General features: G+C 38.6%; 1 protein-coding gene across 3 annotated transcripts in view; it reads right to left on the bottom strand.

Annotated features, from left to right (window-relative positions):
• The window catches only part of CUBN (cubilin), a 257,655-nt gene that overhangs the window by 132,797 nt on the left and 99,544 nt on the right, over positions 1-25,314 (bottom strand). For all 3 annotated transcript variants that reach the window (XM_057498263.1, XM_057498265.1, XM_036889071.2), the window contains exon 29: positions 1,135-1,316. In XM_057498263.1, the coding sequence (XP_057354246.1) occupies positions 1,135-1,316 (182 nt within the window). The remainder of the gene's footprint in view (positions 1-1,134; positions 1,317-25,314) is intronic.

Here is a 25,314-nt window from a genome sequence, read left to right as displayed (position 1 = left end):
CCCTCTGACCTCAAAGGATTGTTGAATATTCAGATGGGAAAATGGATGTCAAATCCCCTTGCAAACCACCACCAGTGTGCATACTGAGGTGTGTCAGTCAAGTTTGGGTGCTTTCATTCATTCCACAAATATATTTCAATAGTTTACTATTTGCCAAGTGCTCTGTGCCCCAAAGGGTATAGTAATAAAACAAAACCAAACAAATACAAATACCCAGCCCTCATGGGGTTCAAGGTCTACCAGGCATAGACTCTTGTCATGATGTGCTAGAACAGTCCCTGTAGCTGATACCATAGGAGTTTTGTGTACACTTGGAAGCCACTACATTTCACAGACAGGTCAAAGTTCAGGAAATAGATTATATATACACCCTAATGACTAGATCCCTGCGATAAAGAGCTGTTTGTAATAGATTTTAAAAGGCCATCTTAATTATCTGAGATAAATGCTTTGCGGTAGTGTTGGAAGCTCTTATCTTCAAATGCCTCATCCGATCCCAGTGACCACTATTTAAGAGCCTTCTGCAACAGATGCATTTTTGCGCCCTGCACTGTGCTGACCCCGCCAGACTGCAGCTGCAATGATGGGGTGGCAATTCCTCTGCTTACTGCTGAGTCCCACCCAAGCACCACCTCTTCTCTACCCTCCGCCTGCCAGCTGCCTTTGGGAGCTTTCCCAAATGGGTTGGAGGTGTGGGTGCTAACAATCCCAAGAGCCATCAATGGGGGTGGGAGTTGGGGGACCAGTGGCTCAGCCATGTGTCCTTAAAAGGACAAGTGTGAGGAGCAGTCCTCACAGCATGTCTGAGGGTCTGGGATGGTTAAGCCCAACTTCCCCACAGGCATATTCTCAACTTTAATCCTTGTGGCTCCCCCTTTCTGTCCCTCGCTCCTGCTTCCTGGCATTCCCTCCTAGCTACACTGCCCACCACCCAGTCCTTCAGGTACACCTTTCAGGGAAATCCAAATTGAGATGTTAAGCCCATTTCCCTGGGCTTAACGAACACCTAATACTCATCAAAATGTCTTAAGTATAGAACACTACTGGCCACGGTAAAGAATTTAGGGATTTTTGCAGAGATTTCCAGTCTTACCCCAAATTTGGAATGTGCTGAAAAGCAATCTAAATTCCTACCTCCAGGACGTCAAATTTGCAACTTGCATGATACTCCACATCAAAGTCATGGATGGTGAGCTGCACGCTACTCCCGGGGGCAGCATTAATATACCAGATACATTCCTTGTTGGGAGGGTATGTGTTAGGGTACCTAGGGCTGCTGAAGGAGCCTGTGGCCCCAGACAACTCCCCACCACAACCTGTGAAAACAGCAAGGTTCAGTCAGTTCAAGGAGGGCATTGGCCCCTAGGAAAAATGCAAAATGTCACTGAAAATGCACAACACCTAGTTTAGGAGAAAAATCATAAAGTTATAAGGTTATGATTCAGTAGTTATAAAACAATGAAGAAAATATCATGCTACAACTTACTGAATTTATTATTTTAAAAAACATTGATTTCATCATTTGGTACAATCATTCTCAATCCTTATGTCATTTTAATTTTTATATTTTCTTCATTACATTCAGGTAAGAATTTCATGGTAGACTAGGTAAGCAGTTTTACCCAGTGAACACCATGTCTCTCAGTCTTCAGTTTTCTTGTATCTAAAACATTATTTCTAAGTCCTTACCAGACCTAAGATGCAGAATTATTAAGTGCTGACAATTCTTACCTTTGTACAAGAGGCTGCAGGGGGGAAAAAAGATATATCTAAGTAAAAATCTGCACATGGATTTTTAAAAATAAGGTATCATTGATATACAATCTTATGAAGGTATCACATGAGCAACATTGTGGTTTCAACATGCACCCATATTATCAAGTCCCCCCACCGACACTCCATTGCAGTCACTGTCCATCAGTGAAGTAAGATGCTATAGAGTCACTACTTGTCTTCTCCATGCTACACTGCCTTCCCCATGACCTACCTATATTGTAAGTGCTAATTATTATGCCCTTAATAAACTTCTCCTACCCTCCCCAACCCCTTCCCTTTGGTAACCGCTAGACCCTTCTTGGAGTCTGGGAGTCTGCTGCTGTTTTGTTCCTTCAGTTTTTCTTTATTCTTATACTCCACAAATGAGTGAAATCATTTGGTACTTGTCTTTCTCTGCTTGGCTCATTTCACTGAACATAATACCCTCTAGTTCCACCTATGTTGTTGCAAATGATAGGATTTGTTTTCTTCTTAAGGCTGAATAATATTCCATTGTGTATATATACTACATCTTCTTTATCCATTCATCTACTGATGGACACTTAGGTTGCTTCCATATTGTGGCTATTGTAAATGCTGTGATAAACAGGGGTGCATGTGTCTTTTTTAATCTGGGATCTTGTTTTCTTCAGGTAAATTCCTAAGAGTGGAATTCCTGGGTCCAATTGTATTTATATTTTTAGTTTTTTTGAGGAACATCCATATTGCTTTCCACAATGGTTGAACTAATTGAGATTCCCACCGACAGTGTAGTTTCTCCACATCCTTGCCAGCATTTGTTGTTCCTTGTCTTTTCAATGTTGGCCATCCTAACGGGTGTGAGGTAATATCTCATTGTGATTTTAATTTGCATTTCCTTGATAGTGATGTGGAGCACCTTTTTATGTGCCTGTTGGCCATCTGAATACCTTCTTTGGAGAAGTGTCTGTTCAGATCCTCCACCCATTTTTTCATCAGGTTATTTCCTTTGTGGGTGTTGAGGCCTGTCAGCTCTTTATACATTTTGGATGTTAACCCTTTATAGGATACGTTGTTTATGAGAATATTCTCCAATACTGTAGGATGCCTTTTTGTTCTACTGATGGTGTCCTTTGCTGTACAGAAGTTAGTTTGATGTAGTCCCACTTGTTCATTTTTTATTTTGTTTCCTTTTCCTTAGGAGATGTATTCAGGAAAAAGTTGCTCATGTTTACATACAAGACATTTTTGCCTATGTTTTCTTCTATGAATTTTATCCTTTCATGACTTAAATTCAGGTCTTTGATCCATTTTGATTTTACTTTTCTGTATGGAGTTAGACAACAATCCAGTTTCATTCTCTTACATGTAGCTGTCCAGTTCTGCCAATACCAGTTGTTAAAGAGGCTGTCATTTCCCCCATTTTATGTCCATGGCTCCCTTATCGTATATTAACTGGGAATATATGTGTGGGTTTATATCTGGGCTTTCTATTCTGTTCCATTGATCTATGGGTCTGTTCTTGCTCCAGTACCAAATTGGTTTGATTACTGTGGCTTTGTAGTAGAGCTTGAATTTGGGCAGTATTATCCCTCCTAGGTTTGTTCTTCCTTCTCAGGATGACTTTGGCTATTCGGCATCTTTTGTGATTCCATATGAATTTTAGAACTATTTATTCTAGTTCATTGAAGAATGCCATGGTATTTTGATGGGGATTGCATTGAATCTGTAGATTGCTTTAGGCAGGATGGCCATTTTGACAATATTAATGCTTCCTATCCATGAACTCAGGATGTATTTCCATTTGTTAGTGTCCTCTTTAATTTCTCTTAAGAGTGTCTTGTAGTTTTCAGGGTATAGGTCTTTCACCTCCTTGATTAGGTTTGTTCTTAGGTATTTTATTCTTTTTGATGCAATTGTAAATGGAGTTGTTTTCCCAGTTTCTCTTTCTGGCAGTTCATCATGAGTATATAGAAATGCAACAGATTTCTGTGTATTAATTTTCTATCCTGCAACTTTGCTGAATTCAGTTATTAGTTCTAGTAGTTTTGGGGTGGATTCTTTAGGGTTTTTTTTTATGTACAATACCATAGCATCTACAAATAGTAACAGTTTAACTTCTTCCTTACCCATCTGGATGCCTTTTATGTCTTTGTGTTGTCTGATTGCCAGATGAGGACCTCCAGTACTATATTGAATGAAAATGGGGAGAGTGGGCATCCTTTGCTTGTTCCCAATCTTAAAGGAAAAGCTTTCAGCTTCTTGCTGTTAAGTATGATGTTGTCTATGGGTTTGTCATATATGGCCTTTATTATGTTGAGGTACTTGCCCTCTATACCCATTTTGTTGAGAGTTTTTATCATGAATGGATGTTGAATTTTGTTGAATGCTTTTTCAGCAGCTATGGAGATGATCATGTGACTTTTGTCCTTCTGTTTGTTGATGTGCTGGATGATGTTGATGGATTTTCAAATATTGTACCATCCTTGCATCCCTGGAATAAATCCTTCTTGATCATGTTGGATGATGTTTTTTATGTATTTTTTAATTCAGTTTGCTAATATTTTGTTGAGTATTTTTGCATCTATGTTCATCAGGGATATTGGTCTGTAATTTTCTTTTTTTATGGTGTCTTTGCCTGGTTTTGGTATTAGAGTGCTGCTGTCCTCATAGAATGAGTTTGGAAGTATTCCCTCCTCTTCTACTTTTTTGGAAAACTTTAAGGAGGATGGATATTACGTCTTCTCTAAATGTTTGATAAAATTCAGCAGTGAAGCAGTCTAGCAGTTTTGTTCTTAAGTAGTTTTTTGATTACCAATTTAATTTCATTGCTGGTAATTGGTCTGTTCAGATTTTCTGTTTTTTTGTGTGTCAGTCTTGGAAAGTTGCAATTTTCTAGAAAGTTGTCCATTTCTTCTAGGTTATCCAATTTGTTAGCATATAATTTTTCATAGTATTCTCTAATAATTCTTTGTATTTCTTTGGTGTCCATAGTGATTTTTCCTTTCTCATTTCTGATTCTGTTTATGTATGTACAGTCTCTTTTTTTCTTGATAAGTCTGGCTAGGGGTTTATCTATTTTGTTTATTTTCTTGAAAAGCCCGTTCCTGGTTTCACTGATTTTTTTCTATTGGTTTTTTTTTCCTCAATTTCATTTATTTCTGCTCTGATCTTTATTATGTCCTTCCTTCTTCTGACTTTGGTCACCATTTCTTCTTCTTTTACTAGTTTCATTAGTTGTGAGCTTAGACTATTCATTGGGATTGTTCTTTGTTGAGGTAAGCCTGTATTGCAATATACTCTCCTCTTAAAACTGCCTTCGTTGCATCCCACGGATTTTGCAGTGTTGAGCTATTGTTTTCATTTTCTCCATATATGCTTGATCTCTGGTTTTATTTGGTCACGGATCCACTGATTATTTAGGAGCATGTTGTTAAGCCTCCATGAGTTTGTGGGCCTTTTTGTTTTCTTTGCATAATTTATTTCCAGTTTCATACCTTTGTGGTCTGAGAAGCTGGATGGCACAATTTCAATCTTTCTGAATTTACTGAGGCTCTTTTTGTGGCCTTGTATGTGATCTATTCTTGAAAATGTTCCATGTGCACTTGAGAAGAATGTGTATCCTGCTGCTTTTGGGTGGAGTGTTCTCTAGATGTCCATTAGGTCCATTTGTTCTAGTGTGTTGTTCAGTGCCTCTGTCACCTTATTTTCTGTCTGGTTGATCTGTCCTTTGGAGTGAGTGGTGTGCTGAAGTCTCCTAAAATGAATGCATTGCAGTCTGTTTCCCCCTTTAATTCTGTTAGTATTTGTTTCACATATATAGGTGCTCCTGTGTTGGGTGCATGGATATTGATAATGGTAATATCCTCTTGTTGGACTGACCCCTTTATCATTTATGTAATGTCCTTCTTTGTCTCTTGCTACTTCTTTGTTTTGAAGTCTATTTTATCTGATACAAGTACTGCAACACCTGCTTTTTTCTCCCTATTGTTTGCACGCAATATCTTTTTCCATCCCTTGACTTTTAGTCTGTGTATTTCTTTGGGTTTGAAGTGAGTCTCTTGTAGGCAGCATATAGACAGGTCTTGTTTTTTTATCCATTCAGTGACTCTGTGTCTTTTGATTGGTGCATTCAGACCACTTATATTTAGTGTGATTATCAATAGATATGTACTTATTGCCATTGGGGGTTTTAGATTCGTGGTTACCAAAGGTTCAAGGGTAACTTCTTTACTATCTAACAGCCTAACTTAACTCAGTACACTATTACAAAAACAACTTGTTTCTTTATTTTTCCTCCTTTTTCTTCCCCCTCCATTCTTTATATATTAGGTATCATATTCTGTACTCTTAATCCATTGACTGACTTTGTGGGTAGTTGATTTAACTTTGCATTTGATTAGTAATTAATTGGTCTACTTTCTTTACTGTGGTTTTATTTTCTCTAGTGACAGCTATTTAGCCTTGGAAACACTTCCATCTATAGCAGTCCCTCCAAAGTACACTATAGAGACGGTTTGTGGGAAGTAAATGTTCTCGACTTTTACTTATCTGGAAACTGTTTAATCCCTCCTTCAAATTTAAATGATAATCTTGCCAGATAGAATATTCTTGGTTCAAGGCCCTTGTGCTTCATTGCATTAAATATATCATGCCACTCCCCTCTGTCCTGTAAGGTTTCTGTTGAGAAGTCTGATGATAGCCTGATAGGTTTTCCTTTGTATGTGATCTTTTTTCTCTCTCTGGCTATTTTTAATACCCTGTCCTTGTCCTTGATCTTTTCCATTTTAATTTTTATATATCTTGGTGTTGTCTTCCTTGTTTCCCTTGTGTTGGGAGATCTCTGTACTTCCATGACCTGAGAGACTATTTCATTCCCCACATTGGAGAAGTTTTCAGCAATTATTTCCTCAAAGAAATTTTCTATCCCTTTTTCTTTCTCTTCTTTTTCTGGTACCCCTATAATGTGAATATTCTTCAGTTTTGATTGGTCACAGAGTTATCTTATTATTCTTTCATTCCTAGGGATCCTTTTTATCTCTGTGCCTCAGCTTCTTTGTATTCCTGTTCTCTAATTTCTATTCCATTTACTGTCTCCTTTACCTATCTAATCTGCTTTTAAATCTCTCAATTATATATTTCATTTCACATAGTGTATTTTTCAAAGTTTCTATCTCTTTCTTGAAGTCCTCCCTGAGATCTTGACTATCTTTTTGTAGCTCCATGAGCATGTTTATGATTTTTTTTTGAAATCTTTATCAGGAAGATTGGTGATTTCAGTTTCACTTAGCCCTCTTTCTCGTGTCTGTTGCATTCCTGTTTGTACCAAATTTTTTTGCCATTTCATATTTCTAATGATTCCTGCGGACTAATAACTTTGAGTGGGTGATGTCCTCTAGTGCCCAGAAGCTACTTTCTGGAACTGTCCAGCACCTGGAGCAATGGCAGGGGTCACAGGAGTGCAGCACCAGCTCCTGCCAGGAGAAAAGAGCTCTTTCCTGCTTCCCAGTTATAGTGCTGCCTCCACTGCTAGGTCCTGTGAGCCATGCATGCAGGGAGGAGCCTCTATGTTACAACCTGAAGCTGCCACACACACTATGGTTGGGCACCAGGTGTGCAGTCCAGTGCCGGCTAGGAGGAAGGAGCAACAGGCTGCGTATCACCTCTCCAGGGGTGGGTGTTTAGCAGTACTGGGCTTCTACTCTTTCCCTGGTCCATTTCTCTTCCTCCCACCTGTGAGCTTGGGTTGGGGGAGAGCTTGAGTCCTGCTGGATCATGGCCTTGTTACTTTACCCTTTTCTGTAAGGTCTTCTCTTTTCCCCAGATGTAGGCAGTCTGTTCTGCAGTCTTCAGGTTGCTCTTTCAGGATTAGTTATATTTGCTATATTTTCATGTTATATGTGGTTTTGGGAAGAGGTTTCTGCCTCACTTCTCATGCCACCATCTTTTCCCCTCTGATGCACATGGATGTTTACAGCAGCTTTATTCATAATTGCCAGAACTTGGAAATATCCAAGATGTCCTTCAGTAGCTGAATGGATAAATAATCTGTTCTACATACAGACAAGGGAGTACTACTCAATACTAACAACAAATGAGCTATCAAGACACAAAAAGACATGGAGGAAATGTATATGCATATTAATAAGTGAAAGACACCTGTCTAAAAATCTGCATGATTCCAATTATATGAATTCTGGAAAAGACAAAACAATGGAGACAGTAATAGGATCAGTGGTTGCTGGGGGTTAGAGAGGGAGGGGTGAATAGCCGGGGCACCCAGAGTTTTTAAGGCAGTATGATATGATACTGTTCTGTGTAATATGATAATGAGTAATACATGCCATTATCCTTGTCCAAACCCACAGAATGTACAACAGCAAGACTGCACCCTGATGTAAACAATGTCCTTGGGGTGATAAATGATGTGTCGGTGTAGGTTCATCAGTAGTAACAAATATCCACTCTGGTGGGGGACACTGATGATAGGAAAGGCTGTGCATGTAGGGGTGGGTATATATTGGAAACCTACCCTCTACTTGATTTTGTTGAGAACCCAAAACTCCTCTAAAAAACAAAGTCTATTAAAAACGAGAGAAAAGTAAATGATATATGTCCTGATCCAGGGAACTTATATCTAAAAATCAACCAAACAAACAAAAAAACTTGACACCCAAGCACAGGAAAAGATTGCAAAGAGTGCAGCACATATTTTATAAAGGTTTATATACCATGCCTTAGAAAGAAATCAAGGCAAATGACTACAACAAAAAATCAAATGTTGCAACATGAGGTAACAGTTAAAAAAGGTCACCACAGAGTGCTGTGTGCTTTACAGGTACTTCTTTTTTTAATAACTGGATGAAGCAGGCACTAACATCAGCATTTCTAAATGAGCAAACCAATGCAAAGAGAGGTCAAATGGCTTGCCCTAGGTTACCTGGCTTGTAAGTGGTAGAGCCAGGACACACAACCAAGCAATTTGGTAGTGCCAGAGTACTTAATTACTATATTCTATAGACTCACACCGTTTGTAGGAATTCAGACAGAGATTTCAAAATGGAGAGGGAAAGAAAAAATTTTAGAAGAAATAAATTTTAAATATAAAACTAGAAAAAAATTAAAGATAAACTAGAAATAAAGAAAATTATCTTGTTTTCTGTTAGCAATTTTTGGTGATAAAAAAATATTTGCTCTGTTAACATATCTAGACCCCTTTTCTATTTTTTCAGAATTTTTTTTTTGGTTGGCAAATTCTTTAAAGTACCTTCTCTTATTCTGCAACAATGCTGTTCATGTATAAAAATGATAGTGCCTCTCACTCCATTATGAATACTTGTGCATTTTCCCAAGAATGAAATTGAACTGTAAGGCAATGAAGCTGACTATGAAAATTAATCCTGTACAGTGAGAAAGAAAAACAAGTTTTCGAAGAGTTCAAAAGAAATATTCTCCACACAGAATCTCCACTTAACTAAAAATTGCTAAGGGGAATTGTAAGAAGAATCTCAATTTGATAAAAAAGTTCTGATTCCAGCTCCTCATGCTACCATCTTCTTGAGTTGCTGGTTTCCTGCTTCCATTTGAAAACCTCTATGTTTTCAGACTTTAAATTTGTTGTACAGGGTAGTATCTGTCCTATGGCCTGCAAAGTTTCTGCTTTTATTTCTGGTTAAAGCTCTGCAAAAAGAAGCTGCTTAAAATTAGACATACTGACGTGGTTTATAGACTGCGGTGAATGTTAAAAAAACATAAGTGCCATGAAAGATTGGAAAATACTTTTCCTACTATAACACACAGAAAATATTCCTGAAGCCTAAAGCAGCACAGATGGTTAGCCATCCTCAGTGGTTAGCCACTGCACAACCCCGGGGGCACCAACAGTTATTCCATCAAAGGATGTGCAGCACAATGGCCCAGATAAGTTGCCATAAGATGGAGTGCCTTTTACTAAAATACACTATAGATAAGCAAAGCCATTCTGCCTCCCCAATTTTTTTTTAACCTGTATTTTCAGCTCCTATAGTTCTTGATATCAGTTGTATCAAATAAATAATCCAATGAAAAGATGTTTAGGGGGAAAATAAACTCTGTGGCCAGCTAATATAAAAGAAAACAAGAAAGTGGAAGATAAGGTATCTCTTCTCTGCATCCTAATTTAGTTTCAGCTCATCGGACAATCTAATTCAATTTCTTTTATTATAGTTGATTCATCTAAAAATCTGTGAGAGTTTTCCATTGTTTTTCCAATTGTTTTAGTTTTCCTAGTAAATCCCTTTGCAAATAACAGGATACTAATACCCTTAAACTAGTAAACTGTAAACTGGAATGATAATATCAAGTTCTTACCATTCAGTGATGCTTTGAAAAATTATAGTATTTATTTTATTTACCTACTTACAGTTCTTTTTCCTGAGATTTAAAACAAACACAAACAAGGCTTAATAAAACAAAGCAAAATTGAATCATTAGGTCTATTATGTTCTCTTCTCACCAGTAGCACTTATGTGTGTGTCTTCTGGAGAGAAATTCCCATATTATTGAAAGTAGTACATTATTGGGGAAAAACATTGTATGGTTGTGAGGAGAAAAAGAAACTGTCAAAGTCTGAAAACTCTTTAAAGCCATTTTTAACATTATATATTTTGTCCTGAAAAATATGAATGATGTCTGTTTTTACTCTGTTCTCTTTCAGAGACGAGGGAAACTGTATTCACAACAAAATTAAGAAAATTTCTATTGAACAAAAATATTAAATATATAGTGAATTTATTTGATAATTTGCTTCACAATTCAAGCTGTCACTAGGCTAACAGTAAAACATTAGAACATGAATTTGGAATTATAAAATTATGGATAAAAATGAAAAATTACAAATTCATACCAATAGATAAGTTAAGTTATAAAAGAAAGCACACACAATTATAATTCACAACAAATAGTTGAGTTTTTGAAAGGATGTATAATGTGAGTCTTTGAATTGTATTTAGGCATCGTTTTCTACTTAATTAGTTGTGGAAAAGGGAGTCAGTTACTATATAGGAAATGTGATTTAGAACCTGTATCAACATCTACTATCCATCCCACTGTCAGTCAAAAGAAATACCCAGACAATCCAAACATCCTATTGTGTGTAATTCTAAAGAGAGAAAACATGCTTCTATGCTTAAATGAATCAACGGCCAAATGATTTGATTCTACCTCCTCAACACTTGTTCATATTGGGTAGTAAAGCCATTGATTTTATTTGATTTACCATTTCTGCACTTTCTGTGTTAGAGACTAGGTTTGTTTTTTTGTTTTAATTTTAACAGATTGTGGAATTCAAAAATATATTTATTTGGTAAACTGCTTTATCTATGTGTTTGTTATCAATGTTGCTGATGCCTAATACTAAAAAGTTGCTACACAACAAGTATCCTAATTTTGCTTTCTTATTAAATTTAAATTTATTTTGGCCATGAGGGGGAAAAGGTGTTTTATTCACTGTTCCGTTGCCCTTTGTGTGGGGTTTAGGACTTGACAATCTTTTGTCAAAATAGTTTTTCCTGAGTGAGTCACAGATGAAAATCTGCTTCTAAATCCACCACCCATTTTGAAGATGGAAACAACAAGGATTCTGGGAAATCTCAGATGTCTCCATTTCATTTTAAATTAGAAATAATGGTACAGATGTATCTGCAAATATCAAAACAAATGAAACTGCTGAGAAAACACACAGTTTAGCAGACTATGCATCATCTAAAAAAATCATGTTATTGTCAGTCATGCCTGTGACTTTGTATGGGTGGCAGTGGGCAGACGAAAGGATAGCAAAAAGAGACAGAGGATAAACAAGCTGGAGATGAAAGGAGTTAGGTCAACTGATAGCTATCAGGACACACCAGAGGGAGCGATGTTTAGACTATTATCCTCTTCATAATCATGTAACCTGTCTGGTTGAATGTATAATAAAATATAAAAGATATAGAAATGTTCTCTATAGCTGGGTTTCTTTCAGTAATCTAAAATACAGGATAGTGATTTAGGAAAGCATTTCAGGGGTCTTCATAAAGAAAATTATCAAATGATGAAAATACTAACCAAGATGTAGAAAATGCAGTGATGAATCAAGACATTTTGAGAGATATGTAGTTAGAATAGAGTTAAAAAGAGTAGTCTTTTGCACCCAATTAGTAAGAGATTTTCATACAGGAGACATACATGATTTCAGAGTTGTCCAGTTTGCATGTTAAGTTGCCAAACTTTTGAAAATATGGTAACATACAAACTAGAAAATAATGTATGACATAAGACAAAATGGGTTCCAATCCTGGCTGCATTACTCCTTGGATAATTAATTTAACCTTTCTACTTCTCAATTTCTTCATCTGTAGCAGTATTAGTACTTAACCTAATAGGGTTATTACATAGATTAAATGAAATAAACAAAGTAGGGTTTTTAGCTAAGTATCTTACGTATGATAATCACTCCACCCATGCTGTGTATTATAATTTAGCAAAAGCTTATCCAGAAAGATGATGAAATTAGAAGACAACTTTGGGGTTAAAAGAGGAATTACTGTACCAGCTAAAGAGCCATCATGAATAGCTGATGAGAGGTAAGAAATCAATTGTTCTTTAAGCTACAATAAAGATAGTTCATATTTGTACGGCACTCCAGTTTTCAGAGTGCTTTTAATAAGCACATTATCTTATTTGAATTCATAACAACTCTATGAGGTAGGGAAGAATGATCATATCAGGCCCATATCATTGCCTATTTTAGAGATGAGCAAAGTGAGGCTCAAGAAGGCTGCTGTTTGTACAGCTCACATAGTGAATGGCAGATCTGGGGCCAGCCCCTCACTCTCACCCGCCCCGCAAACTCCCTCCTCCCAGGTCTGTGTTCTCTCTCCTGTGCCTTCTTAGACAATTCAGCCTTAAGGCACTAATGGCTGTGTGGAGCCCTGCCTCACTGCTGTTCTGTCCGTCTACTGAGGAAAAAAACCACCAGAGCAACCTGAAAAAACTCAATAAAGCAAAAATCTTTTTCATTTAATTTGAGGCAAATATGACAAAAATCTAACATATTAACATCATCAGACACCAACTGAACAGGAATAAAATCATGTCATGAAGGGAATGTATGGTTTCAGTTTTAATTAGTCTATCTTTACAAAACTTTAAGTGCTGGTGACTGATAATCTATTTGATTCCATTTTTTCCCAAACTCCCAGTCATCAGAGGAAAGGAAGTGCTTACCTTATCAGCAGGAAGCATATTGATCTACTGAACTCACAACAAGGAAGAGTTAAAAGCTGTTGCTAAACCTGCTTACTTGTGATGATTATTTCAATCTTTTTCATAAAAGGTCTTTGCTAACACTGGTTTTTTGTATTTTGTTTTTTGGGTGGGGAGGCATAGTGTCAGCAGGTGCCTAAAACAAGCAATGAGTTACAAAATTTCAGAAAAAAAAATTAAGCATAATATAGTATGTTCTATCTTCAAGGTTTGGGGTTGTTATTTTTAAACAAAGGAGTTTTAATAAGAGCAAATCAGCAGTGAAACAGCTAAATGGAATCAAAGGCACAAAGTTTTAAAAGTACATTCTGTATTTCCTTCAGATTGCTCAAATGTAGCCACCTTTGTACACTTGGCATTTTCCTGAAACTATGTTCTGTAAACTGAGAACCTGGACAGGACTCCAGGTTGGAACTAACATGGCCAAAGCCCACAGAAGCTGGAAGAAAAAGAACAGAAAACAGACCCAAAGAGGACATCTTTGCATATTAATCCCTAATTTCTGAGGGAAATGCCAGAGAAAGTGGATAACGTTAAAGAGAAACTGAAAAGCCAAAGTATAGTAAAGGAATACATTTTAAACACAAAACATGTTGATTCTCACATTACTTCATTAAAATTATTGATCTATATTTTAATCATTTTTCTATAATTAAAAAAATAAAAACTTCCTCTTCTGCAATACCTTGAGAGGTGTGCAACTTGTTAGCTCACTTCCCTCTGACGTGCAAAAGGGTAGCATGTGGAGGGAGTGGGGTCGCAGGGAGAAGTTGCCAAAAAGACTTTTCTGTTGGTGCAGGCGTGATGTGAAATGATAACTAATTGCTCAGAATTTGGGGAAGGTCAACCCAAGGCAAGTTTCAACTGTTTTCTGGAGACATCTTCTCAGACATCTTTAAGATATGCCAATATTGTAATTAAAGCAATTTTGAACAGAAACTTTCAGGCTGGGGGTGGGGAGCAGAGGTAGAGAGGAACGAGAGCTCCCTAAGAGGTGCAAAGTGTCCCAAGGTGAGTGTGGCATGTTGGAAGGGCCACGAAAACTCAGCACTTCTTGGTTTGATTTTACCAGTTAATACCCAACAGTCTAAAAGCTTATGCCACTCTCCTGGGATACAGGAGAGAGGCAAAGGACAGGTATTTATGCCACGAAGAGAGAAGACAAAAACCTGATCACTAGTTATCTCTGGAGACAAGGTCAAGGGTGAAGACCCCAAAATTCACCTGATCTTAAGTATATGATGATCTGAAGGATTTCCAGATTAATAGTCTGAGGGATTTTGTGGGTTAGCATTTATTCTGTAGGACAGACACACAAACTGGAGCAATCATGGGATGAAATCAGAGAGGGAAATCGGGTGCTAGAAGACCACAGAATGGGAAATTTTCCTGAGGAAAAAGGAAAAAGAAGAAGATAGCATGCTGCTCCAGGAGAGGAGAAGGTTGTCAAAAGCTGCAGAACCTCCTCTACTGGGTTGAACCATGTCCACCTGAGAGCTATGAATGTGACCTTATTTGGAAATAGGATTTTTGCATATGTTATGAAGTTAAGAAGAGGTAGAGTGGGACTGAAATCCAATATAATTGGTGTCTTTATAAGAAGAGGGAAATTTGGACACAGATACACAGAAGGAAGAAGGCCTTCTTGTGAAGATGGAGACAGAGATTGGAATTACACATCTACAAACCAGGGAAATTCAGATTGCCAGCAACTGACAGAAGCTAGAAGAAGGAAGGAAGGACTCTTCGCTAAAGCCTTCAGGGGGCTGGCCCTGTTGACACCTTGACTTTGGACTTCCAGTTTAGAGAACTGTGAGAGAATACATTTCTATTTTAAGCCACCCAGTTTGTGATATTTTGTAACAGCAGCCCTAGGAATCTAACACACTCCTATTCTTTTCCTGATAAACAAGGTGGCCAAACCTGAAGCAGGACAAAATGATAACTATGAGTGTAACACCTGAAGGAGTGTGGGTTTGTAAACTCAATTTACTCCTCTTGTATAATTACTTCCTCTTTATCATACTGAGGTTTAGATGATATTTGTTCAAGGATAAGCTTATAACACAGAAAAAGTCTGTTTCAGTCTGTTCAGGCTGCTATAAAAAATATCACAAACTAAGTAGCTGACAAACAATAGAGATTTAGTTCTCACAGTTCTGGAGGCTGGAAGTCTGCGATTAAGGTACCAGCATGGTCAGGGGAGGGCTGTCTTCCAGGCCACAGACTCAAATGGCAGGCAGAGCTCTCGGGAGCCCTTCTTATCAGGGCTCTACTCCCAGTCATGAGAGCTCCAGCCTCATGAACTAATCACCTCCTAAAGGCCCACCTCCTAACACCACCACCTTAGGTGGTAGATGTCAGCACATGAATTTTGAGGGAACAGAAATGTTCAGATTCAGCAGTCTATTGCTGAGAAAACAACAGACAAACTTAGGGCTAGGCATCATATCAGGAGGAAACAAGCAAATTCAAGATCTAAGGAGAATGATTTTTAGCATTGAGGGGTCAGTAAGAGTTCAGAAAGTTTCATCTTCTATAAGGACTTCATCCTAGCCCCAGATTTTGTGATAATCTTTTTGTTTGATTTCCATACAGCAATCAATATGGAGTAGAGTTACCTGTTTTCAATGGTAGGGACAAAAAAAAAAGAGTAATAGAATAAGGTCATAACATGAAGTTAATGACCTGCAAAACAGATACAAAGAGCTCAAAAATCAGTGCTGTCCATAGTTATAAAGTGATGTTTAAATTACTACATGAGATGTCACATAAATATTCAAAATTAAGATTATCATAGTGATCTGACTCTCTGAGATGTCCTGAATTTGAATATTGAAGTATTTTGGCTTAGTACACCATTCGAGAAAAATCTAGCCATATTTTAGGACTTTTCATATCATATAAATTTTAATTTCCTATATATGAAAGGATAAAAATCTTTCATTTTGATGCAAATTTAGCCAATCTTGTCATCCTTTCATTTTTGATTAACTATATCTTTTTCCTTCTAATCTACTCATTCCAATCAAATTAAAAAGTAGTTTCCAGTAGAAATTCTTTGCCTACAATTCAGGAGAAATTAACCAATCTCTCTCTCTTTTAGACATTTTTAAAATTATTGAAGATTTCTGAACATAATATTTAAAAATAGCATGAAACTATCTTTCAAGGCCATGAAATGAAACCAAGGCAGCTGGACTGACTTCCCCTACGGTGAGTAGCTGTGCTTCAGGCCACCACTAGCTACTTTATGAAATGCCCCCAACAGACAAAGACAGAAGAAACGTGTCTCTTTTTGCTTCCAAGTTCAACACTGATACTTCAGAAGGATTCATTCTAAATCTGCTTTCTTTCAAGTTAATTATTTTGCTACCAGCCATGCTTGCAGGGAAAATCTCATGAGCCTCCCCACAAATTCCTTCTCTCACGCTCCCCAACCCACAACTTTTCCACTACAGCGAGGCTGCTCCACATGGACAAATGGACAGATGCAGGCAGTACCATGCCAATGGGCATGCTGTCCTCTGACCCTGAAGCTCTGTCCAAGCCTGAGCCACAAAATTGTTTTCTGTGATTATGATACCAGGCAGCACATGTCCTTCACAGGGCTAGGGCAGCAGGCATCCAGCCCACTGAGGTCTTTAGCTTGGGAAAGCAAACCTCTCTCTGGCTAGGCTCCTAAATTAGCCAAACCCTCAAGTGCTCCACTCCAGCCCCCACTGCTTACCTCGAGTCAAACCAATCTGTTTTAGGGACGATCCTTTCAACTTTTTAACAGAACTCCTCTTGTAAGCTACTTTGCCTAAGTATACTGTGCTAACAGATTAGATGATTTCTGTGCTGTCAGCCATGCGTAGCAACTGCAAAAGGAGAGCACTTTTTTGAGTAATAAAGCAGATACTGGGTTGAAGGACAAACAACATCAGTTATTTTGAAGTAGTCATTTGCTAAGTAATGTGCTTCCCCCATTATTGCTACTTGAACCTGAAGACTGGATTGTATAATTTAGTGCAGAGAGCTTAGACCTGTTATTTACTTGGGAAAAACTGCATACACTCATCTAAAAACATTCATTATCCTCAGTTGGGAATTTGGTTACAAAATTGCTACTGTATGCTCTGACCTTCCCTGCATTGCAGTATCATTTCTTCTTTTCTGCAATGAAAAATTGCAGGTAAAAACTATTTGCTTTTAAGCAGAATGCCGCTTCTTATGACACAGGCTTGATTGTTCGACACCATACACTCAGTTTATTTGATTTGTAAGTTTGGGGAAATTACTTAACTTCTCTAAGACTCTTTCTCCTTTCCTCAGTTTTCTTATCCATATATGGGGATGATGATCTCAGATAGTTATTGGGGGGAAACATGAGACAATATTTTTCAAGCACTATACAGAGGGCCCAGCACATGGTATCATTTTTCAAAATGGTAACATCAAGTGTCATTTTTAAATGCTAACATCAACATTTAAAAAATGATAATATCAACATTCTGTAAATAAGTACATGGACCAGTAATAATAAATAAAATGTCAGTCAAATTAATGCACTAAGCATTTAAGTCAATATTTTCATTCACTCTTTATGTGGCAACATGTTTATTTTTAACATAATTAATGTCTTAAATAAATTTAAAATTACATTTAGGTAGTAAAATATATATTATTTAACCTGTGAGTAGTCTGTAAGTATAACTAGAAAGAGAAAAATACCAGGGACAATATATATTAATGTCATTATTTATATAGAGAATATAAATTCTATTAAATCTTCTGGAATGCAGTTACTATCCTACACCAGAGATTCCGTCTTTGCTTTGTGAGTCAGTGCCACTAGAGGCTGGGCATTAGTGTCTGTGAGTACACAGTGGCAAAAACATAAAATGTCCTTGGATATGTAATGTCAGGGACAAATATGGCAATATTTAAGTAAATGTTCAAAAAGAGAAACCTCTGGGGGCAAAAATTAATGCTCTATACTGAACATCATGTTTGTTCTATGTTGGTTTTGTCATTTTTGGCTGATACAAAATTTGAAACTGTTAAAAAAATGTGTGGTTTCTCTTTTCATGTTGTATGAAAAAGTGTGGAATCCCCTGGCAACTATGTGCAACATCTATCAGGGATGTTGTTGCTAGGCAATCAGAGTACAAACAGAAGATTCAAGAAAGCCCTTCTTTGGCCCAAATCTCAAGGATGATGACACATTGTGCAATATATGATTTGGGAAGGTCATGGTTATTTGAGGGTTATTTTTCTTCTTTTTATAACTGTTTCAAAGAGAAGCAGTGGAAATAGAACTCGAGCTTTTTCAAACAGTAGCGACATGGGAATTGGGATGCAAGAATCTGAAAAGGCTCTCACTGGTTAAAAGACACAGAGCCAACATTAAATGAAGGTCAACTGCGTGTATGTGTATTTTCAGCTGTTGTCAAGGAGTCAAATAATGTCAGGCTTTAGCTTTTCCACTCATTCTGAAATGTCACATATGTTGAATGCTGTCTCTGATTACTGGACCTTTCTGGAAAAGTTCTGAAGCCAAGGCCAAATGAAAAAGAGCTGCATGGCTTTTTTAGTAAATGATTATCCCAATTTTACAAAGGTGAATTAATTTATAAGCAGATTTTTAAAAATTAGCATCAGCCATTTATAACTTCTTTGCAAAAAAGACATAAATGAGAATTTGCCATGAATAGAAATCAGACCCAGTATCATAATGCAGAAACCTGCACTTTGGTTCTACACTAGGCATTTTCGGTCCCTATGCTTAAAAACCTTCTGAGAACATTGCAAAGACAAAAGTTCAAAATACCAAATAGGATGAAGTGGCCAGAATAAGTAGGGCAGAATACAGTTTGTATAAATGTGAAAGAAAGTCTAGTCAGCATTTGGGGAAGTAACTTTTAAATGGAATTAATATTTCTTAAAAGTATCTATTTTGCTTCAATTTCTACCTAAACTGAACAGGATTTTTTAAAATCTCATATCACACGATCTAATAAAACAATCTTGGGAGTCTGCATTGTTACCCATTTCTTTACCAAGACATTGCTTCTGGACTTAACTGAACAAAGGACGCATTCTCAATGGTAAATGAGGTTACTTTAGAGGCAGACTGGGAGATGTTTTGCCACTTCTCTGCCTGTGACATTAGATCTATCACCACCTAGCAGGAAGTGACACCATGAGAACAATTCGTCATCTGCAGAGAGAAAGTCTGCCTGAGATTAATACCAGATGGCGTGATTCACATCCCGGCCCTGTGAGCATGGCCTGGAATCCTGCTGACCACAATTCATAAAATCACTTTCATTACGAACATCACACCTCCAGATTGTTGTGAATTTCTGGGCTGTGCAGAAGCAAGGCCCAGAACAGACGTCAGGAATAAAATCCAAGTCCTTGCAGTGGCTCTTCAGTTGGCCTCTGACAACCTGTCCTGCCTCAACTTCTGTCTCTCCCTTTAGCTTAGGGCTCCTCAGTGTTCATTACTGCTCTTCTAAGGAGCCCTTTAGACTCTTTCCCCAAGTTCCCCCCATGAAATTTTAAGATCACAGATATACTATATCTGTTATGTATTTTAATTATCTGTGCGTTTTTTTTTATACCCCCCTGCCCCCACCTGTCTTCACTTCCCAGTGCTGACCCTGAGCTGAAATATTTGCCATCACCAAACTTTCAGCACTATCCCGAGCCCCCCTGCTTTTATTTAGAAAGATCTTTCTTTCCCAGATACATGACTCATCTGTTTTTGTTCATTCTTTAAAACTCAGCCCAAGTATCCAAGCTGCCTGGAGGGCCCCTCCAGCTCCCTCAGGCTATCCTGGATCCCCTCCACACACACAGCCTCATGGATTTATGGGCGGATAGGGACACCCAGATTGTCTGCCACCCTCCTAGATGACTAACCCTCTGAAGTCAAGGAGGGGCTATCTCTTTTTTCTCTGTAATGAGCTGAATTTTGTCTCCACCAAAATTCATACTGAGAAGGTTGCTGTATGTGGACATAGGGCATTATTGAGGAGATTAGGTCAAAATGAGACCCCTGTTGTGGGCCCTAGCCCAGTCTGACTGGTGTTCTTGTATGAAGAGGAAATCTGGACACAGCAGAGAACCAGGAATCATGCTCACAGAGAAAAGGCCATGCGAGGACACATTTGCAAGCCAAGGAGAGAGGCCTCAGGAGAAACCAAACCTGCTGACACCTGGATCTTGGCCTTCCAGCCTCCAGAACTGTGAGGATTTTTGCTATTTAGGCCCCCAGTCCGTGGTATTTTGTTATGACTACTGAGCAAACTAATACACTCTCAATATTCTCAACACCAAGCCTAGAACCTGGGAGTTAATAAATAAAAAACTGATAGGTTGGTTGAATGAAAAATATGTTCTCAATAAATAGTGGTTTACAGAGGCCATTGGCAATCACCATAACATGAAGCAAAGCCAGCAGGTCTCCCCATAGGGCCTGTTCAGTCACCCACTTACCCGAGGGTGATTACCCAGCATTCGCATGTAAGGCAAATGGAGAATGGAATTACAGAAGATAAACCTTTGTCCTCAAAGTGTGAACCACCCAGAAACCCCAGCACACACACTGGGATCTAAGAAAAACATTGTTGACCTCAGAGGTTCTTTGCAGGGCTCTAAAAATGTTTCCTAAAAGCCCTGGAGATAGTGCTGCATGTCCTCAGTAGTCCAGAAGGCACAGGCTCATGTTCAAACTGAGCCAGCCATGGAGGATTTGGGGAAAGGTTTTTAAGTGTTCTCCCCAGGCTAATAATTTCTGAACACTCTCAAGGCTGGAGAAATCTCATTAATAGCTAAATAGAAGGTAAAATGGAACCAGTCCCCACTGGAGAGGATTATGTCATCTATCTCCCCAAAGAAAAGGCCACACCTTTTTGTGAAAATTCTGGGTGACATCACCTCCCGATCACATGCCACTTAGCCCTTTCCCTGCTAGTCCCAGTTGAGGGGTTCTCTGTCTTTACAAATGTCACTTTCACTCACAAAGCTCCTTCACCTTGTTTGTATGCTGGATTCCACTGCCAGTGAAACAGGGCCTCTGAGAGGGAGACTAGGAGGTGAGGGGTGTGTGCAGCTGTCTGGGAGGCCCCATTCACACAGCCTGCAGAAAGTTCTGTATTCCCTTGGGCAACCGAGACAGAGGCTGCCGAGGCCGAATTCAGCCCCTGGACAATGCTGTCAATGCTGAACGCTGTGAACCGTTTAGCCAGACAGGGCAATTGTGGCTATTTTTTTCTTCCTAGAGTGGGATTCTCTTAGATGGTTTGCATAAAGACAAGGCAGTGTGGTTTAATCTCACATCTCTCATCTCTTTAAAAATGGGCCACAAACGGGTAAGATTCCTCAAGGGAGGAACAACCTAAGACAGGCACAGTCGCAGGGGGGCCATCAGGTGAGAAATTGGGGATCAACAGAGGTGAGGCTTAGAACCTCACCCCCCCGTTCTGAGAGAAATCTTCTGCATACGTGGATGTTTTATTGCCCTGGTCTAGCTTGGATTAACACATAGTCTACAGGCACACACCTGATCATCTACATGTGCTCTCTTACAACACTAAACTATGTTTTCTACCTTTATCTTGTATCTACCTACCACTTCAGCATTTTATTAAAAATAATAATAATAAAGAGAGAAATGTGGTATCCACATATAAATCAAGTATAAAAACCAAATGAGTATTCATATTTGAACTGACTGTTTATAGTTCATAATGCATGAGCAAAACCGAAAGTTTCTGTGATGACTGCCCTTGTACTGTTCACTATGTAACTTATTCATTATGTAAGAATTTGTTCTACATGTAAAAACTTGTTTGTTATACCTCAGAAGATTGGAGACTGACAAAAATTAGGCTTGGGGTGGAATAATGATTGTGCATTGAGCATTGACTCCCCTATACAGAATTTTATTGTCGTTAACAACCATTTGATCAATAAATATGAGAGATGCCCTCACAAAAAAAAAAAAAAAAAAAAAAAAGAAGGACAGACTTCCAATGGTAAAATAAATTAGTAACCGGGATGTAATGTATAGCATAAGGAATATAGTCAAGATATTGTAACAGCCTGGTAGGGTGATAGCTGGAACCTAGAATTATGTATATAAATGTTCTACCACTGTGTTGTACACTTGAAACTCATGTAATGTAATACTGTGTGTCAACTACCCTTCAATAAAAAATAATTATTTAAAAAAAAAAAAAAATGGGCCACAAATAAAGCCTGATTGTAGATCCATTTTCTCAAAGCAAATAGAAGATTTGTGTGGTGGACAAAGAAGCACATTTGTAAATGGGTTTATTTATTAATTAGAAAAATGAATCAAGTGTGTGGGGAGTCCTCCTCAGCAGCAATGCTCAGGAAATGGTGCCACTGTAGATTCGGAAATCTCAGAAAAGAGTTTTGTGGAGTTCTTATTGCATGGTTTGGAAAAGAGTAGGAGGGGAAAGGCCTGAGATGAGATTTGACTCAAATGAAAAGAGGTGAGGACACTATAGGGACTTCTCTGATCAGGTAAGGAAGAGCAGCCTCAGGGCCAGGGCCAGGAGAAGCATCCTAGACCCACACTTGATCTTAAGTCTGAGATCAAGAGCCAGGGAAGCTGTGCAGAGACAATCTGTGTGAAGTACATACATATACACTCATATGTGTACACAGCAAACACATTCAAGAATATTTCTATTATGCTTAAAAATGAGACTAATTTTTAAATGTATTTTGGATTTTATTTGTTTCCTTTGTATTCATTTATTTGTATTGGATTTTGGATTTTGAACCCCACAACACACCATGTTGCTTCTGTGCTCTATCTGACCTGGACCCCAGCCACCCTGGACATTTGGGTGCCACATACTCCCCCTGTCCCTTTCACCATGAGGTCTCTCTTCTGCTGGGAAATCTTTTTCTTTTCTGTTTGCTTATTCTTAGATTTTAGTTCAAAGGTCCTATTCTTGTGCAGGATTTCTTTGACCTCCTGTCTGGGTCAAATCCCCTTTTTGTGTTCTCCTGTGGCACTTACCATAGTTTTGAGTTTATATTTATTTGTGCACTTATCTGCTTGGTAGCTACTTCTCCCAATCACCTGTAAGCTCTATGAGACCAGGAACCAGGCCTGTGGGCAGGAGTCACACACTGTCCCCAACCCTAGCACCGTAAATGGCCCCAAACAGTTCCTTAATATCTATGGAATGAACACATGGATGACAGAAATCAGACTTACATCTTCAGTTCACCTTCAATGAGTAAGAAGTGGGGAAACCTCTCTCATTAAAGACCTCTTCCCTGAACCTCACCTTTTCTGTTGGCCCCTCTTATAAGGCTATCTCAAGTCAAAGACCTAGTTCAGATGCAGAGTATAAACTCTTCATACTTGAGGCACTACAGAACTACAGTATATGAAAATCAGTTAATTGTGCACAGATCTAGACCACTAACAATCCTGTTCCAGAACTTTTTTCCAAAGTGTAATTTATATATAATGGCAAGCAAAGAGTTCCAAAATAAAAATGTTCAGTTGTTATCCTAGCTAGCAAAATTTTGTTGCACAATTCTGCATTTCCACCTTAGGAAGTTTTCAGCAATTGGGAGAAACTTCTGAAACAGTAAACAGGAAAGGAGAATAGACAGAGGGTGTCTTTAACTTTCCTAAATGAAGACAGATTCAAAGCACAACTGGTAAGTAAAAAAAAATCCCAACAAAAACTCAGAGCTTTTGGCAGAGGATACGGCCATGTCTAGCATGCAGGCTGGAAGAACCCAGTGCTACAGTAATCCAGTGGAGCCAATAACGACCATTAAATCACACTACTTAGCACGACCTTGGACTAGTATGGCCAGAACTGTCTTCAGGGAAGAGTAAGCCAGCCCACTAAATAGAAATTGTAACCAGCAAAATCACTCCTTCTAAAACCCTCCAATCTAGCCACATGCAGAATTACTTAGGGAGCTTTTTAAAATCAGCAATAGTCAAGGTCCCACTGCAGACCAACTGAATCTTTACTCTGGAGGATGGAACCCCGCATGGGTACTCTTTCATACTCCCAGACACTCCCAATGTGTATCTATGGCTGAGGACTGCTCCCCTTGGCCCTGAGCCTCTGTCTCCTGGTTGGTATTTCTTACCTTCCACCCTCTGTCTCATGTACAGGATTTCTCCCCTGGGGTCTCTGAAGCAGTATGGCTCTCCTTACAGGGCCCCAGCTCTCATCCTACAGACACTGTGAGATTGAAGATACTATTCTGCTGTTGGTACACTGAGCCCTTGGAGCACCCTAGAAGTTTTGTCCAATCTCTAGGGATGCTGTCTTCCACCACTTTATTTCTCCAGCCTTAACCTCTGCTCTCACCTGCTCCTCAAAGTTCAGTCTACAGAGTAATACCATCAGCATTACCTGGGAGTTTTTCCAAATGCAGGTTCATGGGCCTTACCTCAGCCCACCTCTACCAGATCTGCATTTTAAGAAGATCCCCAGTGACTCATACGCACATGAGAGTCTGAGAAACAACTGCTCTGGAAAATACCCCTGGCCCTTGAAAATCTGGGTCATTTCCCAAGATTTTCCTCTTTCTTCTGGGTATTTTCGCATAGTCTCCAGTTTCCTTAGAATCACACTATTTCTGAATCACAGAAGACTATAGATTGACTGTGTTACAGAGATGAATCAATCCAGTCCTTTCATTCAGTAATACAATAAATTGTCATTCAAAGGTCAAATCCAACTAATTGATCAAAGGTCAAATCCAACTAATTGATGAACAGTCCAGAACTTCCACAAGCCTAATTAACACAGCTCATTTACTTTGGGAATTCATAACCCGTATTCCAAGCTGCAAGGAGCCCTGTGGGTTAACACTGAACATTTTTAAATACTGAAAACTCCAAACCTGTATTTTAACAGAAATACACTCAGTCCCCAGTTTATCATAACAGAACATCCAATACTCTTAAATATATAGCAGGGCTACTGGGTTATGTACACACTGAGATTCATACAGTAAAGGCTCTCTGGGGATAGCAACCCTTGAGGGTCAATCCCAGCACGCAGTCACGTGTGCTCACAGGAGCTCACCCTGCTTTTGAGAGTAGGACCACAGCTTAGATGCCGTATGTGACTCCTGGTATAGTACTGCAACTCCACTTCTCTTTCAAAATGATGGAAACATACCTGTGAGCCCTAAAAAACTTGGCTGAGAACTGCTATCTTAATACTCACAAGGACTATAATTTCCAGGTCTGGATCACTCTGGGAGGGTTCTCCAAATTCAATC

This window comes from Manis pentadactyla, chromosome 3 (genome assembly GCF_030020395.1).
Source record: "Manis pentadactyla isolate mManPen7 chromosome 3, mManPen7.hap1, whole genome shotgun sequence".
Taxonomy (NCBI): domain Eukaryota; kingdom Metazoa; phylum Chordata; class Mammalia; order Pholidota; family Manidae; genus Manis; species Manis pentadactyla.
The sequence above is the reverse complement of the archived record's forward strand: the minus strand, read 5'-3'. Positions and strand labels throughout refer to the sequence as shown.